Consider the following 17,428-nt stretch of genomic DNA (forward strand, 5'->3'; position numbering starts at 1 on the left):
GGGTTTTTTTGGGTCTTTTCATTGTTTTAAAAATACATGAGAAAGGTGTTTTATTCAAGAAATGACTCAAGTCGCTCTGGCAGAAGGTACAGCTCAAACATCAGCTTTTATCAGGATCTGTTATTCAGAACAAAAATAGACGTTGGGCCAACTTCAGCTGATTAATGTTGTTCAGTTAAAGCCGTTAGGAACAAATAAATAATTCATAGCCAAGAATCCCGATTTATTGAGAGCCCTGTATTCGGCCCATTCAATTCAAGGTGAAAGGAAAAACATGCATCAAAGCTGCTCTGTTGCGGAGCACACACACACTGGTTTTCTATAGGTCTACATTTCACCTCTACTTTCTGATCTTTGGAACCTTTCGAGCTGTATCTATTAACAACAACAAAAAAGCATGTGTAGCTTGCTCCCCCTTCTGTCATTATCCAGAAGACCCCATATTCCATCAGTGGATTCTGCTCTGCTGTGTACAACACTAGAGCTCCGTACTCACCCTTTCACATATGGCACAATTTCTGGTCATAACAAGAGGACTTTGGCAGCAGTGAGCTTTGGTAAAGCCCAGTACAGGCTGATGAGCCCCAGCATGCCCCAGGAACTACCACAGCTCACAAAACGAGACTGTTCTTCCCTCTTTATTGGCTGATGGATTCTCAGGCAGATCTTGTAATTACACTGTTAAATAATAGTTGAAAACAAACCGAGGCCAGAGGAGTTTGAAGTGAAGTATCTATAAACTGAAGCAGAAACTGGGGAGGAAGATGCAGGATAAGCTGGGCCGGGGTCTCCACTTCTGTATCACTGCAACTCAGACACCCTAACTGCCACAACACAGGCCACTGGATTCCAAGGCCTGGCTCAGATGGGATATCATCTAAATATGGGAAATGGCTGCCCGAATTAAGCCAGATCAGGAGAGAAGAGATCTGTCCAGATACAGAGGTGCAAGGCAAGTCAAGGGGAAGCAGTATTGCAGCAATCCTAGAACACAGCCACAGGTAGCAGCAGTCCCACTCCAGTCTACAGGTGAGCGAGTCACGTTGGCCACTGTCAGTCTGCATGGAGTGCACCTGGCCAGCTGCTCCCAGCTCACACATTATGGGTCTTCTTGGTGAGCTGTGGATCCTCATCCACCAGCTTGGACTTGAGATGCTCCTTATAGGCGAGGATGTCACCCTGCCACTTGGTGATTGTCTGCTTCTCACAGACCCAGATCTCCTGAGCAACCTGAAAGAAGCACACGGGGAGAGGGAGGAGAGGTTATAGTGCAGCATTCCCTAATTTTTACCACCATGATAAAATTAACCCAAACCTATTCTCTGAAGTATGATGAGGAAAGAGTCTATTGGGTTTCATCAATTCAATTTCCAAAGAAAAATATCTGCAGGGAAACATCTACCTGGTGTTTTCTGAGCGATGGATATAAGATTTTAGAACTAACAGTCTTTGACTCCTCAACATTTCTTTTTTGTTTGTATGTAGATGGAAAAGAAATTCATTTCCTGCTAAACTGGGAATTGATGAAAGGTTTTTGACATGAACTATTTGGATTTGCTGCGCTGAAAAATAAAATCACAGCTCAACTTACTGACAAATCAATAGTTGATAAATCAATATTTATGCACAGCTGAAGCAACTTCCTTCACCTGTGCAGACAAAGCGATAAAGAGAAGTCCACTAGAATTATTCCAGTACCGTTTGGAACAATCCAGCTGGAGCCTCTGTGGCATGTCATGAGATTTCCATTCAACTTATTCTTTACTATTAGTATTTGTTTCTTCTTTCAAGTGCTGGGTAATCATTCAACATGAACTTGGCAAAGGAACTGTGACCTTTTTCACTCACGTACCTTTTCAGGATAAGGAACAGCCAATCAGCTGAAAACACCCTGATTTAATTACTAACTACTCAGTGTTGGAAAGGTGCTCTGCAAAAATTTGCTGCTCTATTTACCTGCTGGATGAGTCTGAAGTCGTGGCTGACAAGCATCATTCCTCCTTCAAAGTCATTGATCGCATCTGCCAGAGCATCTATTGTTTCTATGTCCAAGTGGTTGGTGGGCTCATCCAGGAAAAGCATGTGGGGATTCTGCCAGGCCAGCCACGCAAAGCACACACGGCACTTCTGCCCATCAGAGAGGTTCCGAATGGGGCTCACCTGACAGACAAAGACACAGTTTGCAGCTCTGCAAGGAAACTTAATAGCACCAGTTCCTAAACTGCCACGCTGACCAGAAAACATTCGCATCTTAAATCATGTTTGCAGCAGATGCATGGCACGAGAGGACAAACATATCAGGCGTACACCTAGACTAGGCCTCCTCAGTCAGCAAAACAAAGGAACTCCAGGGACTTCTGAAAAAGGAGCGTCCACACCAGGACTCAGCTTCTGTTAGAGGACCAGAGGGCAGTTCGATGAGCTCTGTCTGCTCATTCCATCCTGACACAAGCCTAAACTTACTTTTGCCTTTCCTACTGGCATTCATCTCAGAAATACAGACAAGCAAGCTAGTTCAAGCTACAGCTGAAATATGCTTGAGGCTAGCACTATGCCACAGCCTGTCTCTGTGCCTCAACCCAGACTGAGGAGGGTCACCCACTCCAACATAAAAACACATCCCTTCAACAGAAATGTGGTTTAACTCGGCAAGTGACTGAGCACTACACAGTCATTTATAGAACTCATGGGTTGGGGTAAAACTAAATTTTAATTAAGAGAGAGAAAAGAAAAAGGATAATAATTATAGCAAATACATACACAAAAAATGTAAATAATAAGTGATACACAAGCGATTGCTCACCAACCCCCAACCAATGCCCAACTAGCCCCCAAGAAGTGGAAGAGAGCGATGAACTCCCACCCCTCTTTCTGCTTGATGTCATACAGTACAGTATATCTCTTTGGCAGTTTAAGTCAGTTGTCCTGATTCCGTTCCCTCCAAGCTCCTGGAGCCCTCTGCTGAGAATGGCCTTGGCTCTGTGCAACACTGTTTAGCAGCAACTATGAACATCATAGTGTTAACAGTGCTGTTTTTCCCCCAGAGCCAAAACACAGCATCACACCAGACCTCTGAAGAAAACAATTCCATCCCGGCTGAAATTAAGACAACTAACGAAGTTCCTGTAAGCCGTGAGTTATTTTCCTCCAGTTTGAAAAGTGGAGACGGAAAAAGCATTCAGATGCCGTGACAGGCCATGCTCCAACTGCATCACACTGACAGACACCAGCAGAGCAATGGAAAATGCAGCAGCTCTACTTCCCCAGTGAGTAAAGAAAACTTCAACAGCTCATATTCACCTGCTGTTTCCCTGTCAGACCATATCTGCCAATGATTTTTCTCATCTCCTCCTTCTCCTTGATTTCTGGGTAGCATTTCATCATGTACTCCAGGGGTGAGAGGTCTAAGTCCAACTGCTCTTGCAGGTGCTGACAGAGAAGAAGAGACACTTTCAGCTTGTGCACACCACCCATCTCTCCTGGTCAGAAGTACCTCCCCAGCTTACATCCCTCTGCGACCAGCTAGGCAGCAGAACACAAGAGGTGATAATCTCACACCCAGTGTATTCACTGTGCTGAACTGTTAGCGAAGGAGTCTCCTTTTCAGGAGCAGCATTCTGCTTCAGAATAGCAGACCTGGCCAGCATCAAGCACAAGGCAACCATCTCTCCTGTACAAGGCGAGAGGCTAAACAGAAAGAACCACAGAAGCCTCTTTCTGGGACAAGAACATTGGGTAGAGCCCACTCTGCCAGCAGAAATTTCCTCCCCAAGCTCAAGGCACTGAAGAGCAGCAGCAAGATGGGCCTTAGATGCAGGAATAGAGGATAAAGGATCCTCATTCCTGGCAGCTTCTTCCCCACTTTTTCATGTTCCTGGTGGTTGCCACAGGGATTACCTGGTGGTATCTACCAATCTTCACATGTGAATGCTTGCGAATCATCCCATCTGTGGGCAGCAACTAGAAGGGGAAGATAAAAGTATTTCACCATGAAACCCTCCTTTTACTCTATGCCAGAATGAACAGAATCTATCCATCTCCTCCCCAGTACAGAAGATGCAGTCTGAATATACAATGTGACAGAGAAAACCCCTTGGAAATTCTGAAGTCTGATGGAGTACTCTGGTAAATAAGTGCAGGCCCACCGAAGACTACCCAAAGAATAAAGGACCAAAACAGGGAAGATGATGCTGTAAGCATACCTCTCCTGTGAGCAGTTTCAGCAGTGTTGACTTTCCAGCTCCATTGGGTCCAACAAGAGCAACACGGGTATCCAGGTCAATCCCAAACTCCAGGTTATTATAGATCCATGGCTGCAAGCCACATAAATCATTATGTGCTTTTCTGCTATTACCCAGAATCTCCACATAAATGTACAGCTGCATCCCCAGCAGACTCAGTATCAACATTGCCAAGAAGTCTGATCCCAAAAGCCTCACACTTCCAAACAAGGCACAGACACACATAACTTCCGTATAACTCATGCATACTTTCTATACTTACCCCATCCTTTGTGTATTTGAAGCTGACATTCTGCACCATGATGACAGGAGGGGGGATTTTTCCACAGGGTGGGAAATAGAATGACAAAGTCTGTCAACAAAGAATATCCACTTGTTAGACAACCTGGAGCACAAGGTAGCCCCATTATTCCAGTACAACCATGCCTCACTATAGACAACATCTTCAAAGCAAAGTAACAAAACGCAACCTTTTTAAGAGCCCTTTAACAACTCATGTAAGCTCATCTGCTGGCTAAGAATTCCCTGTTTCTTTCTCCTTGAAGCAACTGGGGGGTTAAACTCTTCAATAAGCAGGAGTTACTCTGAGCATCCTCCCAGATCTCCCATTTTTTAGACATTCATTTCCACGTCTGCAAAAGAGCCCTACTGGTATCACAAATCTGCTTCTCTCAATAGGAGAAAATCAAATCTCCTCATTAGACCATTCAACGTTACACTAACTTCAGTAAATTTAACCCTCTGGCATCAAGAAGGGGATTCCATTCTTGCTCTCTGCTGTGTCAGCCATTCCTGCTGTCAGATAAAGTTTACTCTGCTTATCCAGCTCAAGTTTCCTATACTGATCTCTAGATGCAACCCCATTAGAGATCTCACCTTATCATTTACCACTCTCTCTGTCAAGCCAGAAGCCATCATTTTTTGAAGAGTCTTCTCCTTGCTCTGAGCTTGCCTGGCCAGCTTTGCACTACCGTGACCAAATCGTGCAATATAATTCTGCAACCAAATACAACGTTAGCCAAAAGCCACGACAAAAAGGCTGAGGTGGTAACAGGGCTGCCTACAGGCATGGGCAGAAAGATGTTCGTGCAGGTAGGCAGATACCTTCATGTGGGCAATCTGATCTTGTTCCCAGTGGAAACGCTTCATTTGATTTTCTTCCAGTTCCAAGCGAGTTTTTACATACTGATCGTAATTCCCCTGAAGAGATGGAGCACAGGACATCAGGCACACCCCAGAGGATCGCATCCCTGTTTCTGCTAGCTGCACATTCACTCACCGTATAGTACTTCAGTTTGCGATTATGCATGTGGATTATGTTGGTGCAGATGCCATTCAAGAAGTCCTGGGAGTGGGATATCAGCACAAGGATCCGCTTGAACCTGTGACAACACAACACTTAATACAGAGAACTGCTCGTTGGCCTGATGGTGACAAAGGATTTGCGTGTATCAAACCTCTTCTGTCTACAGTCATATAAAGAGCAAAATGTGAACAGCCTTAGAGATGCTTCAGGAATTTTGTGTAAGTGGCTGCATCCAGCTTTGTAAGTGAGGTTCCCTCCACTGTGCAGAACTCTTCTCCCATACTCATGAACAGTTAAAAGCTGGCTAACCTGCATGGTGGATTAGCAGTGCTACTTATGCAGAACTCCACTGGCATTACACCTAGAAATTTCAACCTTAGCTTCTCATTTTTGTCTTGTTACAGAATACAATCCCTTAGCTACACTAAGACAGACTCCACTCCAAATCTGTGCAATGACTGGTAAATGCATCCTCCCAAACAGAGAGGTTCTAATTACTTTCCTAAAACACTTGACCTATCAGACATGCAAAAGGTTCAGCTGACAGAGCTGATGGAATAACCTCTGCAAAAGAAAAGCCCTTCTCACAAGCTTCCGTTCACAGCCTTTTTAATGCACAATGCAGGTATCAAATTTCATGGCTATTCCTAAATATTGTGCCCAATCATGAACATTTTATCTTTGATTACAAAACCCAGTTACCTTGATATACCGTAACAAGATGAAACTGAGACTCAGACACTACAGCTGGTGAAAACAGAAAAACAACATGCAGAAAGGTGAGCTATAAGCCATGTCTGGAAAGCTCACACTACTGGTACAGTATGCAGCACTGCTAGAAGGGCTGCCAGGGCTGCTCCTGGCCTCCAGGAAGAAGGTTTAACCTGTAGGTAAGTATAAACCAGTATTTCTCATTTCTTCACTGAGAAAGAGATAGGCTTGTCTTGAAATTATTGCCCTTGTGTCAAGACTCCCTCTGTAAAAAACACACAGCAGCAAGCTACACGAGGGTATAACTGGTACTGCAATATAGCCACGTAGCCACAACAACTACAGACAATTATTTCTGCAGCATTCGCTTCACATGCTGACAGGACATTTGTGCAGAAAACGACAACCCGTGGAAGCTGGACACTCCTCCATGCTTACGTTTTCAGTTCTTCTTCCAACCACACACAGGCATCCAGGTCAAGGTGGTTGGTGGGTTCATCTAGCAGTAGCATGAATGGCCGAATGAAGAGTGCTCTAAAAGGAGAGGGGAGATGGCAGCATAAGGTAAATGTGGGCACCCAAAGCCTCTGAACTCAGCTCTAAGTTCTTAGAACTGTTATGTGGTTTTGAGCTGCCCGGGAGGCAGCAGGCACTGTACCACTCACCTAGCAAGAGCCACCCTCATTCTCCAGCCACCACTAAAGTCCTTCAGCTTCTTCCTCTGCATGGCTGGTGTAAACCCCAAGCCGTGTAGGATACGAGAGGCCCGCGCTTCTGCCTTGTCAGCGTCCAGCTCCTCCAGACGTTCATACAGCTCCATGAGTTTCTCACACTCCGCTGAAAAAGAGCCCACCTGTCAGCACTTCCAACAATAATGGGCTCTCGGCTGCAAGTACGTACAGCTGAGAAAGTTCACAGCCCAACTGCTTCACCACTATTCGGCGCTCTCCACTCACATACCTTAGATACGTCTTAAGAAGCTGCCTAGGATAATTTATCTAAAGATGTGGAATCCTACAGGACTTTTCAACTAGTACAGGGCAGGTGGGAAAAAGAGGTACTGCAAAAACTGCCAAGGAACCCAGGTAAGCCCTTTCCTTCAATGGGAAGGGAAAGTGGACTACGTGCCCCTTGTCCACGGGGACTCTGAAAAGCTTTACCATCTTCATGAGCCAGACGCTCTGCTTCTCGTTCTAACATGGACCTCTCTGTATCCACCTCCATCACACACTGCAGGGGGGTCTTGTCACTGGGAGGCATCTCTCGGGTCAGGTGATAGATGTCAATGTGCTCTGGAATGGGCACTTCTCGTTTCCCAATAGCTGACAAAAGCATGGATTTCCCTGTGTGCAGACAGACACTCCAGTTATCTGCTGAATTCAGTAAGATATGCCACAACAAAACCCACAACCCGCAGATGAGATACAATCAGACCACATTACCCTCTCCCTTTGCAATTCAAGAGAATCCTTGGGAACTTCTTGCCCATGAGAAATCAGAGACAGCAGCACCTCTGCAGCTCAGCACTAGCCCAGATACTGGGAGGTTTATCTTTGCTGTACACTTCTTGCCATCTAACCAGGTCTAACATACATTACCAGGGCACCAGCCTCTATAGACTTCTAATGCAGAGGAAAATATTACACTCATCACTAGAGAGTCATCACTCCTACCAGCTCTTCTTCAGCTGTACCCATATTCTGCGTGTTTCCCCATACAGCACTACTTCCCAGCTGTTATGCACACTGCCTGCCACTCCACACTGTGACACTTGTTCAGCCAGTAGCAGCAGTGTTGGGTTGACTGACACTGCTACACAAAGCCTGCAAAAAGGAACCGGATGGACTCACAATCCCAGGCATCACAGAAACCAGCCCAAATGCACAGTCCAAGGCCAGGAGGCGACCTCATGCCCTACTAGCAATCGCTCCTGGTGTATGGAGAAAGCAGGGAGATGACGGTGCCGTGTCCCACCCACACCTACAGGCTATTTCTGAGTTACCACATGCATCCGTCCACCTTCCAGCAGGACAGAACCTTCACTGGGTTCCAAGAGGCCCCCATCACCGTGCCCCAAACTTACCGATCCCATTGAGGCCAATGAGGCCATATCGCCTCCCAGAATTCAGCTCAAGTTTTGTGTCGCTCAGCAGCTCTTGGCCGTGGAAGGTCAGTGAGAGGTTAATGATGTGCACGTCGGTGCTGTTGGGATGGGAAGCCAGCACTCCGGTCACGGCACGAGCAGCAGCTTTCTTTAGTTCAAAGTCCTCCAGCTCCTTCGTCAGAGCATCCACTTCTGTACAGGGAGAAGAACCCACCAACACGGGAAGCCGTAAGCCCGTAAAGCAACGAGACCAGGACGGCCACAGGAAGCAGCACCTCCGCTCCTACACAAACACCGAGGAGGCCTGGAGCGACGCGTTCGGTTTTGCCGTTCAGCAGATGGACGCGTAGCAACCGAACACGAGTAACAGATGAGCTGACAAAGCAACGCAGCGAGCAGCCGGAGCGGCTGGCCGGGATCCGAGGTAACGCCGCCTTACGGTGCGCGGGCAGCGAGCGGCCTCTCCCTGCAGCCTCCCGTCCCGTCCCGTCCCGCCGCCCGCTCTGCTCTCGCGGCCTCCCGCCCGCCCCGCACCCGGCCCGCGCCGCGCCGCCTCCACCAATAGGAGCGCGACATGCAAACGAGCCAGGATAATTGAGGGTGATTGGCGGGCTCGGGCCGGTTGGCGCCCAGGCCCCGCCCCCAGCCGGCGGCTCGGCGCGGCCCGCGGCACGAGAGCGGCGCAGGACGGCGGGGGTCGGGGGTCCGCGGTCCGCCGGGACGACGGGGGCGGCCAAGAGCCGGGATGGCGCGAGGGGGCTCCGGCTGCACCGGGTCCCGCGCTGAGGAGCTCACGGAGCAGCGCAACGCGGGATCGGCCCGCAGCGCTCCCGGAAAACACACGTGCCCGGCGGTGCGCGGGTCGCCGCCCCCGGTAAGCTTCACCTCGACCGCGGGGAGTTCGGCCTCCGATACCGGACACGAACACGAGAAACGGCCGGGCAGAGGCTCGGGCAGCGCCGACCGATTGAGTGAGAGCGGGGCGAGAACCGGGACGCCGCTCCTGCTGCGGCACCAAAGCGGGTCCGGACAGCAGATACCGGCAGCTCGGGACGGCGGCAGCCCGATGGCGCCCGCAGCGCTCCGCCTTCACCGGCGGCTCCAGAGGCGGCCCCGGGGACGCCGCCGCCGCCCGCAGGCGGTTCCGGATCGCCGCCGGAACGCGGAGGGGAGCGGATCCTGCAGGGCCGTCCCCGCGCAGTTCGGTGTCCCGCTGCCGCCCGCAGACGGTCCCGCCGGGCGCTCCGTAGCGCGGGACGCACCGCCGGGCCGCAACCTCAGCGGCGGGTCCGGGACCGGGCGGAGTCGCCCCTCACCTGGCAGCGCCGTCCCGTTGGCCTCCGGCGCCCGGACGTCCTGCGGCTCCGTGCCGGCATCGCCGTTCTCCTCCGTGGCGCGGCGGGGCCGTTGTCGGGCCTTCGCCGCCTCCTTCTTCTTGGCCGCCTTCTTCTTGGCCAGGTCGGACGGCATGGCGCGGCGGGGACAGCGGCTGCGGCGGGAGAGAGGCCGTTAGGCCGCGCCAACCCGGATCTCCGCTCCGCCCCGCGGCACGCGGCGCTCACCGGGCCGGCCTCGAGAACCGCCCGGCGCCTCCGATCCCCGCCCGGCGCCCTTCCGCCCCGCTCCGCCCCGCTCCGCCCTCCGCGCCCGCCCCGCTCCTCCCGCCCGTCCCGCACCGGCGGCTCCGCGCGCTGCTTCTGTCGCAGGAGAACAGCTGCTACCGCGTGCGCGCGCCCCGCCCCCCGGCAATGCGGCCAATCGGCGCCTGAAACGTCACCCGCGCCGGGCGGCCGCTCCGCTCCGGGCAGGGCGCCGCGTGTCCCGGCGTGCACCGCGCAGCCCGGCTCGGGCCCCGCCCCGGACGTGCCGCGGGAGCCGCGCCTGGCGCTACCATAGAGATGCGACGCAGCCGGCGGGTAGAGCGGCTGCCGGGGAACCATAGAGAGCAAAGCGGAAGAGGAAGCGGAAGGGGAAGCGGAAGCGTTCGGGGCGGCGATGAGGCGGTTGAGGTGGCAGCGGTGGCGGAGCGGCCGGGCGGGACCCGCTGCTTCCTCCGGCGCCGCTCTCCGGGCCGGCCTCGTTCCGGGCCCCCGCGCCGCCGCGTCGCTGTGCCCGCAGCCGGCTGCGCCGCGGGGCCGCTGAGCAGCGCGGGCCGGGTCTGGGGTGCTGCAGCACGGCACGATCTCTGCAGGCTCCGCTGCCGGTCGATCCGCAGCCTCCATGTCCCGCGGCCCCGTGAGCGCAGCCCGGCCGTAGGGACCGCGGTCAGCCCGGAGCGCCCCGCCCGCCGTCGCCATGCGCCTGGCCGCGCTGCTGGCGGCCTTGCGGCCCGCGCTGCCGCTCGTGCTCGGCCTGTCGCTGGGCTGCAGCCTCAGTTTGCTGCGCGCGTCCTGGGGCCGGGGCGGCGCCGAGGAGCTCTGCCTGCGGGCGGCGGGACCGGACGAGCTGCGCGGCGGGGCGCAGCGCGAGGCGGGGCGGGGCGGGGCGGGGCAGCGCCACGAGGAGTTCCGGCCGCGGATCGTGCCGTACTACCGGGACCCCAACAAGCCCTACAAGAAGGTGCTCAGGTAAAACACGGCGGGGCCGCGCCTGGAACAGCCGAGCGCTGTTCGGAGTTTGCGGCATCCAATGGGGTAACGGCTACAGCTGGGAGGCGCTGCTTGAACGGCGGGGCGTAGCGTTAAAGCGCTGGTTGTAACGGGGTTGTAACATGGTGCGGTGCTGAGGTAGCTCCCGTACCGGGAGCAGCAGCGAGCTTTGCAAAACAGACACCCCGGGAAGGCTGGAGACATTCCCTCTCCGGTTATTTGTGGCTAATAACGTGTCGAGTTGCTCTTAGACAGTTATTAACTGCTCTATTCGTTGGGGAAGCTCTAAGCTGCGTGTGCCGCTTTGTGTGGTTTGCTAGTGGTTGGCCCTGAATTCACTGCTTTGACTTGCAGTAGTTTGGCAAAGTGCTGCAGGATGGAAGGAAGCACATGGTTTTGTTAAAAGGGATTTTTGCTGGTGAGTCTGCTCTTAAAGCTCCACCAATAAGGTACATTTCTTCACCATTTTTAAGTTCCAGCAGTTAAGGGTTTATCCCAATGGTTAGGGATGGTTACAGAGGTATCCTGACAGCTGTTAGGAAGTTCTGACACCAAATCAACTTAATGTTTGGATTTTGTCATCCAGTACTTTGCGATGCAGTTGTGTCCTTTCTTTACAGAACTCGCTACATCCAGACAGAACTGGGATTCCACGAGAGACTGTTTGTGGCAGTGCTGACTTCCAGGGCTACCCTGAACACGCTGGCGGTGGCTGTGAACAAGACTGTAGCTCATCACTTCTCTCGCTTGCTGTACTTCACAGGGCTGCGCAGCGCCAAAGTGCCTCATGGCATGGTGCTGGTGGCCCACGGGGATGAGCGACCCATCTGGCTGATGTATGAGACCATGTACTATATCCACCAGCACTTCGGTTCTGACTATGACTGGTTCTACATCATGCAGGATGACACCTATGCCCAGGCTGAACAAGTCAAGGCTCTGGTGACACATCTCAGTATTAACCAAGACGTCTACCTGGGACGAGCAGAGGAGTTCATCGGGGGAGATGAGCAGGCTCGCTATTGCCACGGTGGCTTTGGCTACCTGCTGTCCCGCAGCCTGCTGCTGAAACTTCATCCACACCTGGACAGCTGCCGCAATGAGATCCTCAGTGTGCGCCCCGATGAGTGGCTGGGGCGTTGCATCATCGATTTCCTTGGCATCACTTGTGTCTCCCAGCTCCAGGTACTGTCTCTCTCCTGAGGGTTTTGTGTTAGCTAAGTTGGATGGAACCCATGCCCTTACTAGTCCCTGCTGCACAGTAAAGGGGCTTTTCTGCTGGATTCTGATGTAAGATAGAGGAGGAGAGAGTTGTCTTGTGTGGCAGCACCAAGTAAACAGGCTCGTAGTATATAGAGGTAGCATTTGGAATGAGATCTCTTGTGTTGTGTTCTTACCTCTGGGTTCTGCAGTCAGCTTAGAGAGAGGGGAGGATGCATGTCTAGGGTGAGGGAAGGCTTCACTGTGAATGGTAGCATTCCATGCCAGTCTTTCTGGCTTTTGTCCTCCTCAGGGTCAGCATTACCATACATATGAGCTTGCTAAAAATGCTGATCCAGAGAAGGAGGAAGAAGAGGAGTTCCAAGCAGCCATTGCCGTGCACCCTGTTTCTGACATGACCCTGATGTACCGGCTGCACAAGCACTTCAGCAGGATCCAGCTGGAGAGAGCCTACCAGGAGATCCAGGAACTGCAGGTATGTGGCAAGGGAAATCTGCAAAGACCGTTGTCCAGACAGGTTTCCTTTTCTTTCAGCGTTGTCATAGAAGGGTATCGTTTCTATTCGTGTACAACAATCAGCCAAACACTAGAGATAGTCCTGTGTTTCAGACTTAGCACTCTGAAATCAGAAACTTCTGGTGCGATACTACCAAGATCACAGAAACACAGAATTGTAGGGGTTGGAAGGGACCACTAGAGATCATTGAGTCCAACCCCCCTGCCAAAGCAGGCTCCCTACACCACTGCCATCTACACCCAGCTCTAAATGGTACAGCAGGTCTGGGCAGGACATGGACTTTGCCTTTGAGAAACTGTCACTGATCAATATGTGTTTTCTTTGCACAGATGCAGATCAGGAATCTGACATCGCTGACTCCTGCAGGCGAGGCAAGCTTGACCTGGCCTGTGGGGATCAATTCTCCATTTCTTCCAAAGTCACGTTTTGAGGTAATCAGCTGGGACTACTTCACTGAGCAGTACCTCTTCTCTTGCCTTGATGGCTCCCCCAAGTGCGAGCTCTCTGGAGCCAGCAAAGCAGATGTCAGTGACATTATCGAGTCAGCACTTGAGCAACTTAACAGCCGCTACCAGCCCTTGCTCCGGTTCAGCAAGCGACAGTTGCTGAATGGCTACCGGCGTTTTGACCCCACCCGAGGAATGGAATACACACTGGACCTACTGCTGGAGGCAGTGACCCAGAAGGGACACAGTCATGTCCTAGTTAAACGAGTGAGCTTGGTGCGGCCCTTAAGTAAGGTAGAAATTATTCCCATGCCGTATGTAACGGAGGCCACGCGTGTGCAACTGGTGCTTCCATTGACAGTACAGGACTTGGATTTTGTATCAAACTTCCTGGATATGTACGCTATGAACACACTGGACACACACGATAATGCCTTGCTGACTTTGCTTTTCATTTACCATCCGTATGATGCCCAGCGAGTCAGTCAGGTAGATGTATTTGCTGGAGTCAAGGCCATGGTAGGAGAGCTGGAGAAACGCTACACAGAAGTTAAAATCCCCTGGATTAGTGTCAAAACTGAGGTGCCATCACAAGTGAAACTCATGGATATAGTCTCAAAGAAGCACCCCGTGGACACCTTGTTCTTCTTGGCCAGTGTCTGGACAGAAATCAACATGGAGTTCCTGAACCGCTGCCGCATGAATACTATCAGCAATTGGCAGGTCTTTTTCCCAGTGCACTTTCAGGAGTTCAACCCCGCTTTGGTATTCCGTGGTGAGCAGACTGCTTCCTCCAGCACCGACTTCCTGAGGGATGGACATTTTGACAGACATTCCTTTGCTGAGGCCTGCTTCTATAACTCTGACTATATGACAGCACGTACCAAGCTAGCAGCTGATATCCTAGATCGAGATGAAGTGCTGGAGGGCATGGAGGTATTTGATGTCTTCCTCCATTATTCTGGTTTGCACTTATTTCGGGCTGTGGAGCCGGGGTTAGTGCAGAAATACGCACTGAGGAGCTGCAACCCCCGGCTCAGTGAGGAGTTATACCACCGCTGTGTCCTCAGTAACTTGGAAGGGCTTGCGTCCCGCTCACATTTAGCCATGGCCCTTTTTGAGCAGGAACAGGCCAACAGTACTTGAGAGACTGGAAGCATCAAGAGCTGCGCTGCACCTTAACACTTGGCACTTTCCATCCCCTTCCGAGCCTGGCCATGGTTGAAGGGCATGTGAGGTCAAGGGAGGAGAAAGGCTTTCCCAGCCTTGCTCTGCAGCACAAGCAGGGGCTGTGGAGAGGCTGTTTTTGTGGAGTTTTAGTTCTTTGCTTTTGTGTGGGTTGGGGTTGATTTTTGTTGGTTTGTTTGTTTTTTAAACAAATAGATCTCTTTCCAAGCAGACTGATGTGAATGCCTGTAAACTTCATTGGCTCCGGGATGAGGGGTGTAAGAAGAGCTGTTCAGGTGATCTTTCTTTGAGCCATGTGATTCTGATGAGTGGTGTAGAGACAGAATATGTGGTGCTTTCTGGAACAAGATTATGTTGGCCTTGCCACCCTCAGTGCTGTCGTTGCACCATCTCGAGCTTTTCTCTTCATGTCCTCAATTCTGAGGAGACAGAAACGCAGTTTACTTAGTTTGCTGCTGGACAGAACTGTTCAGTGTGCTTCCACTTTGCTGTGCTTGCAACTGCAGAATACTCTTTTTGTTAGATAATCAGGGAAGATAAAGGAACTGAAGATTCCCTTGTCAAACAGCAAGCTTGTAGAGCACCACAATGTTATACTGGGTTCTTCTAGGATTGGGAGCAATCACAGTTTCAGTGTGTTGAACCAGTGAGGATGACTACCCTTATTCATGGCTACACATGCAGTATTTAAGGAACACGATTGTATTTGCTGTATTAATGGTTATAAGGTGGAGGTCTGGTATCAGTTTCCAAAGAGATGATGAAAGATCTGAAAAGCTTCAAAGTAAGTACTCAGTCTGCAATGATCTCAAAAGGGTTAAAAAAAGTCAAATTTGTTTATTTGAAAGGTAAAAAAGCCTGACGTTGACATGGGAAGAAGGAATCTCTTCTGAATCTCTTACTGGGTTGTGTGTCGCTATGAGAGCCCTCAGAGTGAGATCAAAACAAGTTGATGGAAACTTCATTGTTGCGATTGCTTTACAGTAATGGTTGTTTTGCTGGTGCTGTATGATCCGAGTAGGAGACAGTGTGAAATAATATTTAAAATACTGTGCATTAGAGCTGAGAGAACAGTATGGGTATCTTCTTACATTCCATTAGAGCAGTGAGTAGTACAGCATTGAATGAGCCTCCAGTCCACCTGCAGCACACCAAGTAGATCTCATCCATAGAATAGATTCTTCCATTGTGGCAGTTACAGCTATTAGATTGTTCTCTCTCTCACACACAAGAAAAGCAAACAGCAGAAAGCCACTACTCCTATATTCCTCCTGACCAACAGAAGGGAGATTTTAATGAGTTTCTTTTAGTCAAAGTCAAGGCCTCACAGGTGGTATGAAGCATATGAGTGGGAGCTGCCTGCAGCTGCCTCTCTCACAACTTGCTGCTGAACTGGAGCCAAGGATGAGGAAGCGGCCACAGGACTTGTCAAAGCTCTGTCACAGGTCCTGCAGTTGCTCTGACCTTTTTGACTGACCCTGTGGTTACTCCAACCCTTCTGACGGGTCCTGCGGGTGCCACAACCTTCACAAGAAGCCCTGTGCTCACACCAATCCCTCTGACAAGTTGGGCACTGAATTGACTGTTGTCTTAACCCGGCAGGTGGCTCAGCATCGCAGTCATTGCTTCCCAGTCATTGCTTCCCCCGTTCCCAGTGGGATGGGAGGTGGGGGAAAAAATAAGCAGAACTCACAGGTTGCAATCAGACTGTTTACTAATACAGAGAAGGGAAAAGGTAATTGTTATGACAATATCTATGAATGTGTATAATAAGTGATGCACAAGCAGTTGCTCCCCACCCCTGGACCAATGCCCAGCTAACCCTCACTTCCATGTGATGTCATTTGGTACGGAATATTCCTCTGGCCAGTTTCAGTCAGCTGACCTGATTCTGCTCCCTCCCAGCTCCTTGTGCCCTTTGCTGTGAATGGCCTTTCCTCTGTGCAACACCGCTCAGCAGCAGCTGTGAACATCAGCATGTTACCAGCATTGGTTTCCTCCTAGAACCAAAACGTTGCATCCTACCAGACGTGCTGAAGGCAACAATTCCAACCCAGCTGGAACTGAGACGGGGCCTTTAATTTCACAACTGGATACATAGTTGATGAAAGTTGCAAAAGGGCAACTCGTCAAAGCTGCGAGGTACTGAGCCAACACGTCTGTCACAGTAGGTCTGAATCTAACAGCACTGGAGCTAGGAAAGGATTCCAGGAGGAATCACTGTGTCTGTCTTGTTCTTAGGATCTTCTGTAGGTGCTCATTGGTGGCCATTGGCTGAAATGGGAGAAATGAGCCAGGTGTACTTAGGATTTAAACCTGTATCACTGGTTCTATGCTATTATCTGCAAAGAAGGACCGATCTTCAAGGGCACTCTTTAGCTCAGCCAGAAATGATAATCTGTGTGAGGACTGATACAGAATTCTTGGACTGTACGGGGGGTCACAGGCTGAAGCCAAATCACTGTGAGTGTCACAATCAACCTTGTAAAACATCAACCTTATAAAACCTCACTGAGTGTCAGCTGTGCCTCCAACTCTGCTTAGTCTGCCATGATCCGTGCCATGGGTTGCACACACATTTGTGTGCACTTCTCTCCTCTTGGAGTTGGAACTGGATGATCTGTAAGGTCCCTTCCAACCTCAGATGTGCCACAATTCCTACTGACACCATGCACCTGGATATTCTTTCTTGTCTTTTATTATAACAGGTAATTCGCCCTCCTGGATCTGCTGGGCAGGATTACTTAACCCTTGTCCTGTTGAAACAGTTTATTTCTGATCACAGAGAAAAAATGTGCAAAATACGTTACAAACACAGGAAGCTTTTGTCCCAGCTGTGCTATTAGCTTCAAGAAACAAGGAAATAGTCCTCATCTCCTCAGCTGTGAAGGCGCTACCGCTCTGCTCTTAACTAATGAGATGTTTGTTTTTTTAAGATGCAAGTGTTGTGAAAAACAATGCAAATGATCGAGGTGTCCATCAATCTTCTCCGAGGTTCTGCTGGAATATAAATAATGTGATTTTTCTGTGTGCAGCCCAACTCACCAGCACGGTTTGCCTCTGAGCAGCTCAGCGGTGCATGTACAAACCCCAGGGTGGCTGCAGG

General features: G+C 50.8%; 2 protein-coding genes across 3 annotated transcripts; one reads left to right on the forward strand and one right to left on the reverse strand.

The window, feature by feature from the left end:
• Positions 1-208: 208 nt before the first annotated feature.
• ABCF2 (ATP binding cassette subfamily F member 2) lies at positions 209-10,167 on the reverse strand. 2 transcript variants are annotated; one of them, XM_072329254.1, is made up of 15 exons: positions 10,039-10,167; positions 9,679-9,851; positions 8,342-8,554; positions 7,419-7,601; positions 6,924-7,095; positions 6,697-6,792; positions 5,521-5,623; positions 5,346-5,441; positions 5,118-5,237; positions 4,504-4,593; positions 4,203-4,313; positions 3,898-3,960; positions 3,301-3,429; positions 1,957-2,160; positions 209-1,230 (listed from the first exon to the last, which is right to left on the reverse strand). In XM_072329254.1, exons 2-15 carry the CDS (start codon positions 9,830-9,832, stop codon positions 1,093-1,095), a joined length of 1,872 nt encoding a protein of 623 aa, XP_072185355.1. In that variant the 5' UTR covers positions 9,833-9,851; positions 10,039-10,167; the 3' UTR covers positions 209-1,092. The 2 variants fall into 2 exon arrangements, with proteins under 2 accessions (XP_072185355.1, XP_072185357.1); XM_072329256.1 differs by lacking the exon at positions 10,039-10,167 and adding an exon at positions 9,925-9,987.
• A 356-nt stretch (positions 10,168-10,523) lies between these two features.
• Positions 10,524-14,534, forward strand: CHPF2 (chondroitin polymerizing factor 2). The gene is made up of 4 exons (XM_072329886.1): positions 10,524-10,929; positions 11,571-12,135; positions 12,464-12,646; positions 13,018-14,534. Exons 1-4 carry the CDS (start codon positions 10,658-10,660, stop codon positions 14,278-14,280), a joined length of 2,283 nt encoding a protein of 760 aa, XP_072185987.1. The 5' UTR covers positions 10,524-10,657; the 3' UTR covers positions 14,281-14,534.
• Positions 14,535-17,428: the final 2,894 nt, after the last annotated feature.

The sequence above is a fragment of the Excalfactoria chinensis genome, chromosome 2 (assembly GCF_039878825.1).
Source record: "Excalfactoria chinensis isolate bCotChi1 chromosome 2, bCotChi1.hap2, whole genome shotgun sequence".
NCBI lineage: Eukaryota > Metazoa > Chordata > Aves > Galliformes > Phasianidae > Excalfactoria > Excalfactoria chinensis.

Bases quoted from the DNA above. Each gene is read 5' to 3' on its own strand.
- CHPF2 (XM_072329886.1), top strand. From the start codon at position 10,658: ATGCGCCTGGCCGCGCTGCTGGCGGCCTTGCGGCCCGCGCTGCCGCTC. The intron at 10,930-11,570 runs GTAAAACACGGC...CTTTCTTTACAG, and splicing joins CCCTACAAGAAGGTGCTCAG to AACTCGCTACATCCAGACAG. The intron at 12,136-12,463 runs GTACTGTCTCTC...TGTCCTCCTCAG, and splicing joins CTTGTGTCTCCCAGCTCCAG to GGTCAGCATTACCATACATA.
- ABCF2 (XM_072329254.1), bottom strand. From the start codon at position 9,832: ATGCCGTCCGACCTGGCCAAGAAGAAGGCGGCCAAGAAGAAGGAGGCG. The intron at 6,793-6,923 runs GTGAGTGGTACA...CTCTCCTTTTAG, and splicing joins ATGAGGGTGGCTCTTGCTAG to AGCACTCTTCATTCGGCCAT. The intron at 5,624-6,696 runs GTAAGCATGGAG...GTGTTGTCACAG, and splicing joins TTGGAAGAAGAACTGAAAAC to GTTCAAGCGGATCCTTGTGC.